Genomic DNA, 16,650 nt, shown 5'->3' with positions numbered 1-16,650 from the left:
GCATTAAGGCACACTGTGTACGTTTCCCGTGAATTGGCAATGGGCCGGGCCGCGTGGTGCATTCTGGGTACACCCGGCAAGGTGACGTCTCCTTCAAGGAGTAATTGGTCACCAACAAAACTCCAACATGAGCACGAATTACGTGAACAAGAAGCTTAACATTACAAATATTTTCCAGGATTTGAGATAATTAACTTGTCCTATGTAATATCTTATAGCTTTGAAATAGTGACATTATGTTCTTTCAAGGAAAATAGGCAAGTTTCTCAACTCATAGACATACCCTGACTCAGTGGAGGCTGCTGAGTGGAGGACGCTCATAATAATGGCATCAAACACATGGAAACCTTATGTTCGATGTATTTGATACCATTCCACCTATTGCGCTCCAGCCACTACCACGAGCCCGTTCTCCTCCAATTAAAGTGCCACCAACCTCATGTGCCTGACTTTGAGATAATTATAACATGTCCTCAGGGGTGTGTGCTTAGTCCCCTCTTGGTACTCCCTGTTCACCCACGACTGTATGGCCAAACACAACTCTAACACCATCATTAAGTTTGCTGACGACACAACCGTGGTAGGCCTGATCACCGACAATGATGAGACAGCCTATAGGGAGGAGGTCAGAGACCTGGCAGTGTGGTGCCAGGACAACAATCTCTCACTCAATTTGCAAGACAACGGAGCTGATCGTGGACAACAGGAAAAGGCGGGCCGAACAGGCCCCCATTAACGTTGAAGGGGCTGTAGTGGAGCGGGTTGAGCGTTTCAAGTTCCTTGGTGTCCACATCACCAATGAACTCTCATGGTCCAAACATGTCAAGTCAGTCATGAAGAGGGCACAACAACACCTTTTCCCCCTCAGGAGACTGAAAAGATTTGGCATGGGTCCCCAGATACTCAAAACGTTCTACAGTTGCACCACCGCCTGGTATGGCAACTGTTCAGCATCTGACCATAAGGCGCTACAGACGGTAGTGTGTATAAACCAGTACATCACTGGGGCTAAGCTTCCTGCCATCCTGGACCTATATACGAGGTCTAGGACCAAAAGGCTTCTACCCCCAAGCCATAAAACTGCTGAGCAATTAATCAAATGACCATCAGACTATAAAGCCTCGTTATTGTTATTTATTGTATTACTTTTTATTATTTCTTCAGTTTATTTGGAAAATATTTTCTTAACTCTTTCTTGAACTGTACTGTTGGTTAAGGGCTTGTAAAGTAAGCATTTCACGGTAAGGTCTACTCCATGTTGTATTCGGCGCATGTGACAAATACAGTTTGATTTGAATTGTAGTGTCGCATAGCTTTGAAATCGTGTTTCTCGACTCATTTGTCCCGTTCACGTGCTCGTCGGAACAATTAAGTTTTCCTAGTTCCCACTAGCATCTGAAAGCGACAAGTAATTCCCTGACTTTTAGAAGGGATAACGTGACAATTAGTTTAGAAACCACTTCAAGCAGCATGACAACATGAACGCAATTGGTTGACATTCTGCTGGGCGGAGCATTAAACGTTTCTCCATTAATTTCCCTCTGGGATTCTTATGACGCTTTCACGACAACTGGGATCTCGGTAAAAAACTAGGTCAAATCATGACGTCAGTGATCTTCAGGTCGGAACACCGGAACTTTAGAAAGTTGCCCCAGTTTCCGACTTGGCATTCCGAGTTGAATAGCCGTTCAAAGCCATTTTCCCAGTATGAGGTCGTCTTTACGAGTTCCCAGTTGACTTGAACGCACTGAAGTCGGATGTCAAGAGATTTCCGAGTTGTTCTGAACACGTCGTTGTCTCCTCCTATTCTAATATATCTGCGGCATTTCGCTCCAGATGCGTCAGAGCAAAGGGCAGATAAAAATATCCTCTTTTGACAAATAAAAATGTATTCACAAAATGATGCTGAGGGAACATTTATGACAGGGAATGTGTATCATACTCATGATGCACCCGCAGCAGGTCTATGGTATGGGCTAGTTATCAAAAGGTTGGGTCACATTGACTTAGTGTATTAGGGCTCCAATCATCACTTAGGGCTCCAATCATCACTCTTCTCAAAATTAATCTATCATGTATTTTTTCTGTATTTTATTATGATCCCCATTAGCTGTTGCAAAAGCAGCAGGTACTCTTCCTGGGGTCCACACAAAACATGACATAATACAGAACATTAGACAAGGACAGCTCAAGGACAGAACTACATACATTTAACTGCACACAGCCTACATATCAATACATACACACAATATCTAGGTAGGTCAAAACAAGTTTGCTGTTCGTTTTTGCAACATGAGATGGAAAGTCCATGCAATAATGGCTCTATATACTACTCTACACATTTTATTTGTTTTGGAGACTTTGAAAAGACCCCTGGTGGCATGACTGGTGTGTTAAGTGTGTGTCAGAGCGGTGTGTAAGTTGACTATGCAAACAACTCGGAATTAACATGGTTTCTTATACAAAGTAGTGATGCAGTAAGTCGCTCCTCAACTCTTAGCCAGAGACTGGCATGCATAGTATTTCTATTAGCCCTCTGATCACAATCAAGAGCAAGACATGCTGCTCTGTTCTGGACCAGCTGCAGCTTAACTAGGTCTTTCTTTGCAGCAAGATAACGAGGGCCTGCAGGACTTAATTTTGTGGCATCAACATAAAGCAGAGCATCTCATGACATTTGCCCCCCACACACACACAATAGCATAGCTGTTGCAGACATGAACACCGGTCCAAAATTAGGTTAGATGACCTTACCAATTAACATCAGTTGATCTTCTATAAAAATGTGTGAAATCAGGTTCAAAAACAGCACACAGATGAAAGGATCAAACGGGATACCTGCACAGTTATAAACGCACACCATACTGGAAAGACCCCAGCTCGAGATTGGTTTATAAAATGTCATTTTTATTAATGTTACATAGCTGATACATAGGGCATTAAACATTTCCACGAGGCTTTTGGGGACTACAATCGATGATTAGCAAAAAAACACAATAGTGGTCCAAATCTCTAATGACAATCTTTGGACTAACCAAACGCCCTCTTTAACATGTGCACACACCTGCATTGAAAAGTACTACATTGGACTTGGTGTGTATACAGCATTGGTTTCCGTTCCAGTGCACTATTAAATTACATGCATGTAGGAGTATTTGTTTTCTTCCCATTATCAGATTGTTTTTATTTTGAGTTTGAGTTTTTAGAATGCCCCACTTCTGTATGGTCTTCAACCAGACATGATTTATACCGTAACCAGAGGGAGTGAAGAAAGACCTTGTCAGAACCAATGGAAAATCACCTGGCTGCGAAAGACTGGGTGCCAGCTCAGACTGGCCGTCCCTGCAGTATCGAACAATTGGACTTGTCCATGTCGGACGTCAGCAGCTGTAACCGTACCAGATAACCGTGTGGAGAAAGACTACGGAGGATGAGGGAACTATTCATCCTATCCTGCTTAGCAAACACCCCTGTTCAAAGAATACTTAACTGCCCTGGTGTTTGATGGGACTAACATTTTCTGTAGCGCAGCAAAAACCTTAGAATTTCTTATTTTTTTCCTCTATTTTGGACTAAAACGTTGATACAAAGAGGTGAAGCTATTCATAATTATCTAACATCAGAAACTGCACATATGGAAGGCCAGGAAGAACACAAACCAAGGAATGGAGGTTTTTTTTCTCTCTCTCCAATCAATCTTTTTTTTTTTTGTCCAAAAACTGCAATGTGAAAAGACAAATGACTTTGGAATTTCCATACGCAGTTTTTTCAGTAATGGGTTTCATCGCTAGAATCAGTTTGAAGTGGAGCAATAAAGGAATGGAGACGTGTAAAAAGGTTATTTTTTGGAGAGATGACTCAGTTTCAGTTCTCGTTCTCTCCGGCCTCGCCGGCTTCTCCGCCTTCCCCTTCCTCGGGAGCGTTGTCGGATGTCCATAACTGGGAGAAAGAGACCAAAATGTGTTTTAAACCTCAATGTTTGTCAAAAGACAAAAACTTGTTCGTAGACAACTCGTTACCCATGCAGACACTCTTCCAAATGAACATTATCATTATTGTACCATCTCGACAATAAAAAAAAAACATTACAGTTTCATTTAACAGACCGTAAATATTGACTAGAATAAGGAACATGGCAGAGCAGATAGGGAACTCACTGTCAGGTTGTCTCTGAGCAGCTGCATGATGAGAGTGCTGTCTTTGTAGGACTCCTCGTTCAGCTTGTCCAGCTCTGCGATGGCGTCGTCAAATGCCTCGAGACAAAAGAAATATATATATTTATTACACGGCAAGTTTCAAAGTAGATTAACTGTACAAAATCCAAGCTACCATAGATAGGAATAAACCCCCAGCAAACCCAGCACAGATATTAAGCCATCTACTTGGTATTGCTCATTGAAATACATTTTTCCAGAAGAGACATAAGTCAACCCATTCACACACTTAGCTACGAGTTAGCAATTCAAAAACACACCACTTATCATTCATTCTGACAGAACAAGCAGATAACACATGGCACTTCTCTACATTTCAAACTCAGTCCCCAGATCTAAAGAAAACGGTACAGGAACAGAGGGGTGAGGCTGGACTGACCTGTTTGGCCAGTGAGCAGGCCTTCTCTGGGGAGTTGAGGATCTCGTAGAAGAAGACTGAGAAGTTGAGGGCCAGGCCCAGGCGGATGGGATGCGTGGGGTCCATCTCCTTCTTGCTGATGTCAAACGCCTGCTGATAAGCCTCCTGAGAGTTCTCTATGGTCGCTGGGGAGCACACAGATCAAAGTGGACGTTATGGGAGGCAAATGGTAGTGAGACACCCTACTAGACTCTTATTTCGACTAACACCAAGTTCGAGACTGACTGAAGCCTGATTCACTGAAATTCACTCTGTAGCGATTATGATATAGGCTAGTGGGTGTTAGGTTAAAAGACTACAAGTGTACTGTTTGGACAATTCTGTGTGACGTGATCTCAGCAATAAGCAACTGAACATAGCAGTCGAATGGCACCATTGATTTCCTTTTGTCCAAGCCTCACTTGAAATACACATGCTTATAACTGGGCATAGAGTTCTCTTTAGCGTGCGTCACACAATGGGTGCCAGTGGGAGTCTCAGAGGCCCATACAGTAGGCTAGAACCCTGCCCTCTTCCTCGTCTCCTCCTATGAGACGGCTCCATGCGGTCGTGCGAGTGTGTGCGACGCCTCACTTGACACCATTTCCAGCTCCGTTACAAAATGTGCCGTTCTATTTCGGCTGCTGCACGAGGGGCTCGGAGTTTAAAGCAGAGCCTCATAAAAGCCTCATTTTAACCTCCTCGCAGACTGTAGAACAATGGCATGCGACAGAGTCCTAAAGGACGTCTTGCAATAGTGCAGATCAAAGGCGTCTTTATTAGGACGTGACTCGGAGGGGAGATTCATATTGGGGCTGTTACGCAATCAGAGGGAGGCGAATTCTATAGGGTTGCGAGGAACAATGTCTATACTTCACAGAACATTTACTTCATGCCCCACAGTCATTTAAGACTGCTGAGATGTCATTCTGGGATTTAGAGAGAAAGGGGGATTTCAAAAGAAAAGAGTTGATATATTTTACATATCTGGCTCGAGTAGCACTTGGGCTAGAGAGATTATTACATTTTAGTCATTTAGCAGACGCTCTTATCTAGAGCGACTTACAGGAGCAATTAGGGTTAAGTGCCTTGCTCAAGGGCACTGGCAGATTTTTCACCTAGTCGTCTAGGGGATTCAAAATCAGCAACCTTTCGGTTACTGGCCCAAAGCTCGCTAGGCTACCTGCCACCCCATTCAGAGTAATTCACACATCTAAAATGTAGGTGTATTGCTTGCAAATACCAACATGGCAAAAACCACATGCAGTAATCAGTTCGAGGGGCCATTTCAAGCTCACCTGTCTTGTCATCCCCGGAGGCGACTTCAGCAAGGTATCTATAGTAGTCCCCCTTCATCTTAAGATAGAAGACTTTGCTTTCGGCGTTTGTGGAGTTCTCAATTAAATATTTATTCAGAAGTTCCTGTGCAAAGGAAACAGGAATTAATTGTTTGTTCACACACACACAAACTTCCATATATTTGACAGTCAATGTTCCTTTATTATTGAAATCCTGTTAACATACTCTGACTGGCTAAAGAAAGAAGGTTGATTCTGATTGGCTGAGGCAACATACACCCAAACATGACCATGTGAGTTGAGTTCCCAACCAAACCCTCCCATACCAGTGGTAGGCAAAGAAGCCTCAATCTTCCCGTTACAACTGTGATGTATCCAACAAAAACTGGATGAGCAGCATTAGCGACAGTGCTGGACCAAGGAGGTGTAACAACAATGAACACACATTTCAAAAATGTGATTGAGCCTGTGACCCAATGTGATTGACCAGTTCAGTAGCCTTATGTGATGACATCATGCGAGTGATGTCCATGCAGGATTTGCACACACGAGGGAGGCATACACTCGTAGGGCTGTGACAGTCAAGGAATTTTGGATGACGGTAATTGGCCAGCCTAATGACCGTGGTCACCTCTAAGTTTTTCTTTCTTCCCTCCGCACATTTTCTCCTCTCAGCTCCTGATTGAATCTGCTGCAGTAGAATAACTGGAATGTGCGTCAACATTAAAGTCAATGATGGCATAATGGGCGACTGGCTGGCATTGCGAAGAGCAAAGCAGGAAGTGTACCCATCAATGTGCTGTGATTTGTTTATTTAACAAAAAAATGCATTCCATCGCATGAGCCACATCAGTTATCACTTGAATGAACATTTTACAGTACTATGAAAATGATCACAATACCAGGCAGCCATTGCTAGTGACCCAAGGGTATAGCACGAACGCCCAGACATCATTATGCTGCTCATTCTTAACAACCAAAAATCCCCCCCAAAAATGTTTTTATCTTATTTTCATGACAGTCGTCATCCATAACTGACGACTACACGGTTATACAGTAACTTGTGCCAGCCCTAGACACACATACAGAGTCCACCATGAGTCCAGTGGAGTAGACAGCAAGAGCCTAGCTGTGCATATGGGCAGGCAGCAGTGGTTTCAGCATAAGCAGGGTGGGAGCCAGCGTTTTGCACTGCGTCAAGTCATTCCAACTTGTCCATAATGAGGCCAGGCCTCCTGCGGGTTCCTGACCGTCTTTTGCCCCAGATTCTTCTGGGCTCCTTTCGTTCCAACGTTCCTCAGCGCTCCGTCTTAGTGGAGCGGATACCGCCATCGAATCAACGTGTCTCAGAAGCAAAACCTGCGGCTGAATGCACTGGCTAAAACTGGGAAAGAGCAGCACTGCTTGCATGCTACAGCTTACATAGCAGTCCAAGGCACCCAACAGCATCTATATTTAAACCCACAGCAGCAGCAGAAACTCCAGCATCACTGCAGACCAGTTCATCTGCAACACACTAACTATACTGAAGAGGGTATAGGGAATACAGTAGGAGCTATGGCCTACATTTCATCTGGGGTTCAATCCGAGGCAAGATTCCTTATGTAAGAGAAATGTATCAGCTCCTGACACGGAGGTCTGGAACGCTCGATCGTCAGTTTGTTAGCGTGAAGGAGCCTAACCAGCCAGGGCCAACTCATCAGGATCAGTCTCCAAAAGTGTCTGACTGCTGCCTGATTACAGCAAATCTGTGTCAGCGAGACCAAGGGTTTAAGTCTCATTAACTTGTTTTAAATATCAGATTAACGAGTTCACCGCAGAGGCTGACAGACCTAAAATGGCATCTACTGACACTGACAGGGAGTGAGTCGAAGTGGGCGTGTCTCAGGGCTCATCCAGCCCTGCCCCCACTCTTACCCGAGCCACTCCCACCCAGTCTACTTACAGACGAGATTAGTCTAGATACACGGCACGCTCAAATGTCTCAAGTTCCAAGCATTCCTTCCCATACATCCCCCTGCCTGCAGACGAGTGGAGGGAGAGTGGCCTGGTTATTCACATTGTCTTCAGTTCACACAGCGCGCCTAGTTTCACACAGACCAAGGCAGTCTTGATTAGGCACCAAATGGAAGGAAACAGGGAGGAATTACATGAACCTGTCCAATAGGAAACATTTAGCTACGGTGTGCCCTAATAAATGACCCCGGCAATAGCACTGTGCTTAATAAAACGGGCTCCTATATCTCATCTGTGGCTATGATATAGGCCTAACAAGAGCTGATGGTGAAATTCTCCAGTGTTCGACTAATTGTAGTACTGTGCTCATCTATTGGAGATGAGCATCATCGTGAACATACGGATGAGCATATTTTTGTGGTGCTAGTCCATCTAAAAACTACTGTGCGAATCTGGCCGGGTTTTCAATGATCACAAAAATGTGGGCCGTCGCCATGACAACCTAGGTTTGACTTTGAAAAATGTGTCTCGCCAAGCTTAGATTCACATGTGAAGACGAAACCAGCCTGGATTGTTGTGCAGTGGGCCACGTTCTGTTCTGTCAAACCGATGCCTGAAAGTGGAGCACTGAAAACAGCCTGCACCATCCTCCAATTTCACGGCAGCGCCGATGGCCACGGCCTTTTCAACTATAAGTGAACCGATTCTGACCACAATCACCTGTAGTTTCTAACAGATTGAATGGTGGTTATTGGGGGTAACTATCCAGCTTCCATGATCTATTCCCATACACAGTGCAGACATGCAGGGTGGGTAAGGGCAGTGTCTGCATGGCCGTGGGCAGCAGAGGGGTTCCACCCACTCCAGTATGACATCGCCTCAGTGGAAAATGAGTGCCATGTTATCCAGGCCTACTTCAGCCCAGTCAAGCCAAGGCCTGTCAGCTGAGAGGAGATAGGTGGTTACGTGCACCAATAGCCAGCCGCCAAGCAGAAGGGGCGAGTTCAGGCAAGCAGCGAGATAAACATTCTCATAGGCTGGCTCCACCACGCCCTCCGTCAACACTGGCAGGCATCTGAGTCAGAGCCACACACACTAGAGAGTGGCGAGTGCACAGACGTGGAGAAGCTGTAAGGTGTGGTCAGAAGATGTGCCCATCTGTACGGTTTACATAACCATGACTCACGGGCATAAAGTAAAGGAGAGAGGGTGGTTAACCAACCTGAGGCACACCTACACCACAGCCTACAGTTAGCTGCTTATCAGTTATGCCTACATACATAGGGATTGTCATTGTTTGCTTGCTCGTATAGAGTACCACTATGCATATATGCCACAAAGAAAAATGTTTTAAATCTCTGTTGGTGACCATTAATATCTGTCAGAGTAAATAACAGCAACCCAATTAGAATGGCAGGGGCAATGAAATGTGACTAGCAAGTGACATGCTTTGAATATCTCCCTGGCTAGATGTTCACAATTGATCAGTGTATACTGCAACCTTAATTTATTTATTTTTTAAATCAGTAGAGATGTGGGACATAGGAATACCATTAAGGCTTTATGACTATATGTAAGGTTCAGTGCTAGATTGGGCTCCAGCGTGCTTACAAAACGCTGCCCACAACATCCCCCCAAGCCAATCCCCTCATCTCAGACCTCCGTGTGTCTAAAGGCCAGCAGCTCAGTGAAATTCTCTCAACCTCACAGTTAAGCCTCCACCAGATCCTCCCTTAATCCACTATCAAGACCAGATAGGAATAAATGGGCAGAGCCATTCACTAGTACAGGCTTGGATTTAAGTGGAAACAATTGCCCCTGAAAAAAAAAAACAGGGGAAAAAAAGTCTGTAGTAGAAAGTCCAGTCAGTGACAGTCAAGTAATATTATTGGAAGGGAGCCAAAAAATATATTTTCCTGCATGTTTCAGTTTTAAATCAGAGAGTAGCCCCCATTGGGTAGCAAGCTAGGTTAGTGAGGTTGAGAGACATAGCCTATTGAACAAACTGGGCTATGACAGTCCTGTTACACAATTCTGAATGAACTCTTCCACTTGGCTAGCTTCATTACAACTCATGTGCCAGATGAAACTATGTGAATGGTCCGTGCTAGCCGGGATCCTTGGGACGTCACTACTCAATTGCAGTTTATATATATTTTTTTAAATGGTTATGGTAAAGGTTATGGTTAAGGTTAGGGTAGTGTTTAGGGTAGGGATGTCCCAAGGAACCTAGATAGCACGGGCCCTATGTGAATATCAAAACAGGAGGAGCCCACACACTCCCAGTTTTAGGCCTATAACAGCACGGCCCTTGATCAGCCACCACTGGTAGTCCGCCAGTGCCTACTCCACCCATTCTGACACACCTTACCATGCAGACACACTGGTTTGTGACCTTTGTCAGTCAGCACCATCACGTCATTAAACCCCATTGTTCAGTGTGACATTCCCAACAGGAAGAAACCGGAGGATGAAAATATAATACTACCTTCTCATCTCAGTGCCAGATCACCATTTTAGACTGTAGGAACTCATGGACAATCGTGGGACATGACATTTGACCCACATTGGATTGAAACAATCTAATGTTAGTCTCTGTTTCGAGCAAGAGAAATAAAGAGGTGTGATATGCTTAACAGGTAAAATAAATTAATGGTTGGGTTCTGGGAAACACTCACTGCTGAGCGTGAGACCAGAGTAAAGGTCAATTCCATTTCAAATGAGTCAATTCGGGAATGTTTTTTAAAAATTTAGTTTTTTTTAAATTAAAAGTATATAAAGTACCAGTCAAAAGTTGACACCTACTCATTCAAGAGTTTATTTTTACAATGTTCTACATTGTATAATAACAGTGAAGACATCAAACCTATGAAATAACGCATATGGAATCCTGTAGTAAGCAACAACACAAATTCAACATAATCAAAATATATTTTATATTTGAGATTCTTCAAAGTAGCCACCCTTTGCACACTCAGGCATTCTCTCAACCAGCTTCACCTGGAATGCTTTTCCAACCGTCTTGAAGGAGTTCCTACATATGCTTAGCACTTGTTGGCTGCCTTTCTTTCACTCTGTGGTCCAACTCATCCCAAACCATCTCAATTGGGTTGAGGTCGGGTGATTGCGGAGGCTAGGTCATCTGATGCACTCCTTGGTCAAATAGCCCTTACACAGCCTGGAGGTGTGTTGTGTGTCATTGTCCTGTTAGAAAACAAATGATAGTGGGACTAAGTGCAAACCAGATGGGATGGCATATCGCTGCCTGCAGAATGCTGTGGTAGTCATGCTGGTTAAGTGTGCCTTGAATTCTAAATAAATCACTGACAGTGTCACAAGCAAAGCACCAACCACACCTCCTCCATGCTTCACGGGGGGGGACCACACACGCGCAGATCATCCGTTCACCTACTCTGAATCTCAAAGACAGGGAGGTTGGAACCAAAACAATCTTACATTTGGACTCATCAGACCAAAGGACAGATTCCCACCAGTCTAATGTCCATTGCTCATGTTTCTTGGCCCAAGCATGTCTCTTCTTATTGGTGTCCTTTAGTAGTGGTTTCTTTGCAGCAATTCGAACATTAAGGCATTCACGCAGTCTCCTCAGTTGATGTTGAGATGTGTCTGTTACTTGAACTCTGCGAGGCATTTATTTGGGCTGCAATCTGAGGTGCAGTTAACTTTAATGTACTTATCCTCTGCAGCAGAGGTAACTGAATCTCCATTTCCTGTGGAGGTCCTCATGAGAGCCAGTTTCATCATAGCGCTTGGTTTTTGCAACTGCAACTGCAGTTCTTGAAATGTTCTACATTGACTGACCTTCATGTCTTATAGTAATGGACTGTCGTTTCTCTTTGCTTATTTGAGCTGTTCATGCCATAATATGGACTTGGTCTTTTACCAAATAGGGGTATCTTCGGTATACCACCCCTACCTACTCACAACACAACTGATGGCTCAAACGCATTAAGGAGGAAAGAAATTCCACAAATAAACTTAACATGGCATACCTGTTAATTGAAATGCATTCCAGGTGACTACCTCAAGAAGCTGGTTGAGAGAATGCCAAGAATGCAAAGCTGTGCAAAACGTCAAAGAATCGCAAATATAAAATATATTTTTATTAGTTAACACTTTTTTGGTTACTACATGATTATGATTCCATGTGTGATATTTCATGGTTGATGTGTTAAATTTAGAAAATCATTTAAAAAAATAAAAACCATTGAATGAGTATGTCTCCAACTTTTGACTGGTACTGTATGTGCTATTCAACCTGAATTGCGACAGAATTTAACCAGTCCTGGTAGACTGATAGCATAGTGGAAAGATGTGCATAGCTATGCTTTTGTTAGGCAAACAATGTCTTTCATCAATCATACTTAATGTAGTGTTGACTGTTCAGAGAAGGCATTGCTCATAATTTAAAGAGTCCCTTTTCTTCAGCACATTTATCTAGACAGCAAAGAGTTGAGATTCCTGTGGCAGTACGTCTGGGTGAATTACTGATGTCTCGTGCTTGCACTGATAAACTCAAATATGCCTAAAGAGGACAAGGGCAGTCTTGGAAGACCACTAACCAAACACTTCAAAGACCTAGAAAGATGACTAATCAACTATTTCAAATGATATCTTTGTCTCTCATGTAATTATTTTACATCCATATACATTGTCAATATAATGATGCAACACAGTGACTGATTGTCTGACTAATGACCACACTTTCTCAGCTCCAAGCTATGAGAGGGTTAGATGGGTGTATTCAGTATCCTAGGCCAGTGGTTCCAACCGTTTTTGTTTACTGTACCACCAACTGAATTTCGCTCTACCCTGCGTACATATTACCAGATACGTGAACAACCACTTTATATACCAAACATTTCCAGCAGAATTAATATGTACTGGTACTACATACCAGTACGTCATTGCAGATATCTCTCAGCTCTCCCTCCACTTTCTCCCGGTATTCGTTGACCATTGCGAGCTTCTTGTCGCTTCCCTCGGTCTTCTGTCCGATGCTGGAGATGACCCTCCATGCCGACCGCCGTGCTCCGACAACGTTCTTGTATGCGACAGATAGCAGGTTCCTCTCCTCGTTTGACAGCTCGCCCCCCTGCTCCGTTACCTCCTTCATGGAGGCAGCCATGTCATCGTAGCGCTCGGCTTGCTCTGCCAACTTGGCCTTCTGAATAAGATCCGTTTTATCCATTGTTTTTTTTTTATTATTATTTAGTGTGTAACCTTATCTTGACTCGCCAGGGAAGGTTTAAAAACAATAGGAGTCCAGGAATGCAACAGGGAATAAATTGAATTGGGAGGTACAAGATGGAGAGTAGGCGGTGCTCCGGAGTATTCCACCAAAAACCTGCAAGTGTAAAACGGGAGGTTTATGTCACTGTTAGTCAATTTATTATGGAAGAGCTTGTGCCCAATGTAGTGAATGCACTTTTACTAGCACCAGCGTATTATAAACTGATGCCGATATAAATAATTTCAGAGCAATCAAACTTGGAATTAACGTTACAGGTTAAATGCGCTAGCTACCGTTACATTCGGCTGTGTGCGCGTGTCGTGCGCGTGTCGTGCGCGCGTGGACATGGTGTCTGTCAAATTCGATGGGTCACTGCCGTCAGCTCGCTAGTGACACAGTACCAGTAGCTAGCTGACGTTCGTTAACCCAGAAAGACTCAAAGTTAGCTTCATGCTAACCATCTAAATGTAACTAGTTAGCAATCATAGTTAGGCTGGCAATTAAACTAACGTTAATGGTCACAGTTGCTGACTGTAACTACGTTAGCTAGCATTCAGACAGTACTACCAGACAGTGCTACCACAGACAGCGCTAGAGACAAAGTTACCTAGCTACATCCCCACAAGGTTAACATTTATGCAAAACAAAAATGATGCATCCATCTTGCTTCGACCAGACAAACTAACATAAACCCGCCAGATGAGCATCTAGCTAACGTTAGCCTACAATAGTAAAAGATAACTAGTAACGTTAGCGTAGGGCCACTCCTTTCATCATGAATGGATTGCAACAACACAACGTTACCATGCTTGGTTACAAAATAAACATCATTTACAAATCACAAACTAAAAAAAGATTGAAATGGGATTTCTGAATTTTCTAACCTTCTAAGGTCCCGATTTCTTCCTCCGAATTGATCCGCTTTTGAGATTGGTATGAGGCAGAGCGGAAAACCAGCAGAGATGCAATTCAACCAAACTTGCTAGGGCGGCTCTAGCTGAGAATGATTTTCCAATCAGAAATATACATTTTCACCTGTCAACGATGGTTTCTAGAGATACTAGCCAGTAGCTATTTTGCGAGGGGAAAGGGGGCGGGAGTTCAGGGACTTTTCGACTAGCCTGTAGGCTGCGGCTAGGGCCACGGGGTTTCCTCCAATTAGAGCAAGGGAGAAGACGTCACCATTGCCATGGTTATCCTTAGTTCCTGCCCACTTCCATATGCACGAGGCGGGCGTGGCACGCGAGATATTGCTAATTCCCCCCATTAATACCCTTTCTCCCTCTGAAACGTTGATTTTGTGGGTGATGTCGGCCATACAACTTTGACCAAATTATCCCATATTAGTGCTCACTAAAGCAATGATGGCTTTAATAAAATGTTCACTGCACAGAACACATTATGCCAGTAATAGGGTACACATACCAATTTATTACATTCTTTGTGACATAAACCTGGCTATGTCAAATACCGAATTGCCTTTTACCTTATTTAATTACACTCATGGGGAAATGTACCTGAATCTTGATGGTGATATTATGCCTTGGATGATCAACTGTCTGGGTCATCTGCATCCCCTTGTGTTCATGTTGTTTCCCCTGTGGCCATGATTTGTAGCCCCTAGATGAAAAGGGGACTTCTGTGTCATAACTTGCTATGATTGTTGTGATTGCCTAATAATATGTGGCTTGGTTTCTAAAAAATAGCATCACAGTGGTAGAAGTGGTCTGGCGGTAGGCACGCAGGGCTCAGTGCCATTCCTCTCATCCCCGGGAAATTCACCTGTCTAATCGAATCCTACGCTGAGATGCATTCTGATCACAGCTGGATATGCTATTGAGAAATATTTAATTGACACCAGCCGAACAGGGTTGTAATCTGGAAAATCCTTTTTCTAATTCAGACCTCATCCTGTGAATTTTATTGATCATATGCTTTTTCAATGAGGTCAGTGTCCAGCGTCCTTCTTCTTCCCGATCAACTGATATTCTCTTCAAAACGGATTCCCCTCCCCCACTCAGAAATATAACCAGCATATCTTTTTATTATTATTGTTATTTTTAAACAGTTTCCCATTGCACCCTCACCATTAGCCACTTTCAGCAGCCATTTTGTTTGTCTCTGTTGAGTCTGTCTGCCCTGTGGTTTTATTGTCCGATAATTGGCAGCATGCATTAGCTGAAATGAAAGGCTTGCAGTCTTCCAGAAGGGCCCTGAATGGTCTCACACAGTGTCATGCGAACAATCTACAGTGGAAAACACAGCGCATCAATGCCATGTCCATTCATGATAAAAACCTGTGATTTTGTAGACTTTGAAGTAGGCTACACTGCTGTGATTTTGGTTGACTGAGACAAGGCTACGCATATCCCACGGGATGTTATAGGTATGATGAACGTGTTTTGTGGGTTAATTATTTCTTCATGCCCAGCTCAGTCCTGACACTTTCGTTGTGATAGATAGTGCAGTCCCTATGATTTCATGGGGTTGGTTTGGGTGTTCTTGATTGTTTGAGGGAAAAGGGCCTGTAGGCCATTAGGGTGATTCTTTACAGTGGCCTCACAAATGGATAAGTTACAAGTCTGGAATGTCCTCTCACAAGCCATGTAAGTCTAGAACCCCATTTGCTATGACTGAACAGAGAAGGGAGGCTAGTTATGTTATAGCTTACTCTTTTTGCCCTGAATCTTGACTCATTTCCCTATAGATGTATCTTTGCTTTCAAGGCGGTATCTGTCTGCTAAATGTAGGCTTATTCACAACCTATATGATTTGCAGAGATATGACAGATTTGAAGATGATGTCAAAGACAGTGAAATGATTACAGTTACATTTGGGCCTTTTGCCTTTCTGGCCTCTTTGGACAAATGGTTATAAAACACCTTTGCATTCTGTTTTTGAGGAGGCTACCCACAGGGCATTAAGTGAATGAAGAGGAAGCAGAGAAGAAGCAGCAAGGTTTTCTAAAAACTGGATTTAAGCTATGCCTATTGTCTCAAGCACAAAACACAGCTTGCTTTTTGTGAGGCTCCATGTGTGCTTAGTGATGAACGGCCATCTGAACGGCCATCTTCAATTTCCCCTTCTTGCATACATTCCCCTTATCTACCCTCAGCACTAGTGTGACCGCCACCTCGTCTCACCTCCAGTATGAAAAGTAGATTCTAAAGGCTGCTCAGTAACTGAACAGGCAGGCATAGGGTTACGTAAGTCAGAGAAGCCCTTGGGTGTTGTTCATCTCTACTGAAACCTGCCTGCCTGGCAACAGTCCTACTGACTCTCACTCACTACCCTGCCTGTACAGATAGACAGGACGGATATGAGTCCAATAGACGACAAGGCTTGATTTAAAGCCGAAAGTGCTGCTGAGTCATAAATGTCCAAGGTAACCTTCCATTATTTAAGCCACCAGCAGCAGTCAGCCTAATTGGGATCTTAGTCATGGCAATCAGTCTCCGATGACCTGTCCAAATTGACAAAGAGAGAGAGATGGAGGGAGGCAGAGAGAGCGAGAGAGAGAAAAAGAGAAGA

General features: G+C 43.7%; 1 protein-coding gene across 1 annotated transcript; it reads right to left on the bottom strand.

Moving 5' to 3' along the window:
• Positions 1-2,886: 2,886 nt before the first annotated feature.
• On the bottom strand, positions 2,887-14,121 carry LOC135526050 (14-3-3 protein beta/alpha-1-like). The gene is made up of 6 exons (XM_064954087.1): positions 14,004-14,121; positions 12,784-13,233; positions 5,910-6,033; positions 4,594-4,757; positions 4,158-4,253; positions 2,887-3,939 (listed from the first exon to the last, which is right to left on the bottom strand). Exons 2-6 carry the CDS (start codon positions 13,075-13,077, stop codon positions 3,865-3,867), a joined length of 753 nt encoding a protein of 250 aa, XP_064810159.1. The 5' UTR covers positions 13,078-13,233; positions 14,004-14,121; the 3' UTR covers positions 2,887-3,864.
• Positions 14,122-16,650: the final 2,529 nt, after the last annotated feature.

This window comes from Oncorhynchus masou, chromosome 32 (genome assembly GCF_036934945.1).
Source record: "Oncorhynchus masou masou isolate Uvic2021 chromosome 32, UVic_Omas_1.1, whole genome shotgun sequence".
Lineage (NCBI taxonomy): Eukaryota > Metazoa > Chordata > Actinopteri > Salmoniformes > Salmonidae > Oncorhynchus > Oncorhynchus masou.
This window is presented reverse-complemented; position numbering and strand designations above follow the sequence as displayed.

Coding starts and splice junctions, on each gene's coding strand:
- LOC135526050 (XM_064954087.1), bottom strand. CDS start 13,077: ATGGATAAAACGGATCTTATTCAGAAGGCCAAGTTGGCAGAGCAAGCC. Junction 6,034..12,783: donor ATATCTGCAATGACGTACTG/GTATGTAGTACC, acceptor TCCTTTGCACAG/GAACTTCTGAATAAATATTT. Junction 4,758..5,909: donor CTCCGGGGATGACAAGACAG/GTGAGCTTGAAA, acceptor TGTGCTCCCCAG/CGACCATAGAGAACTCTCAG.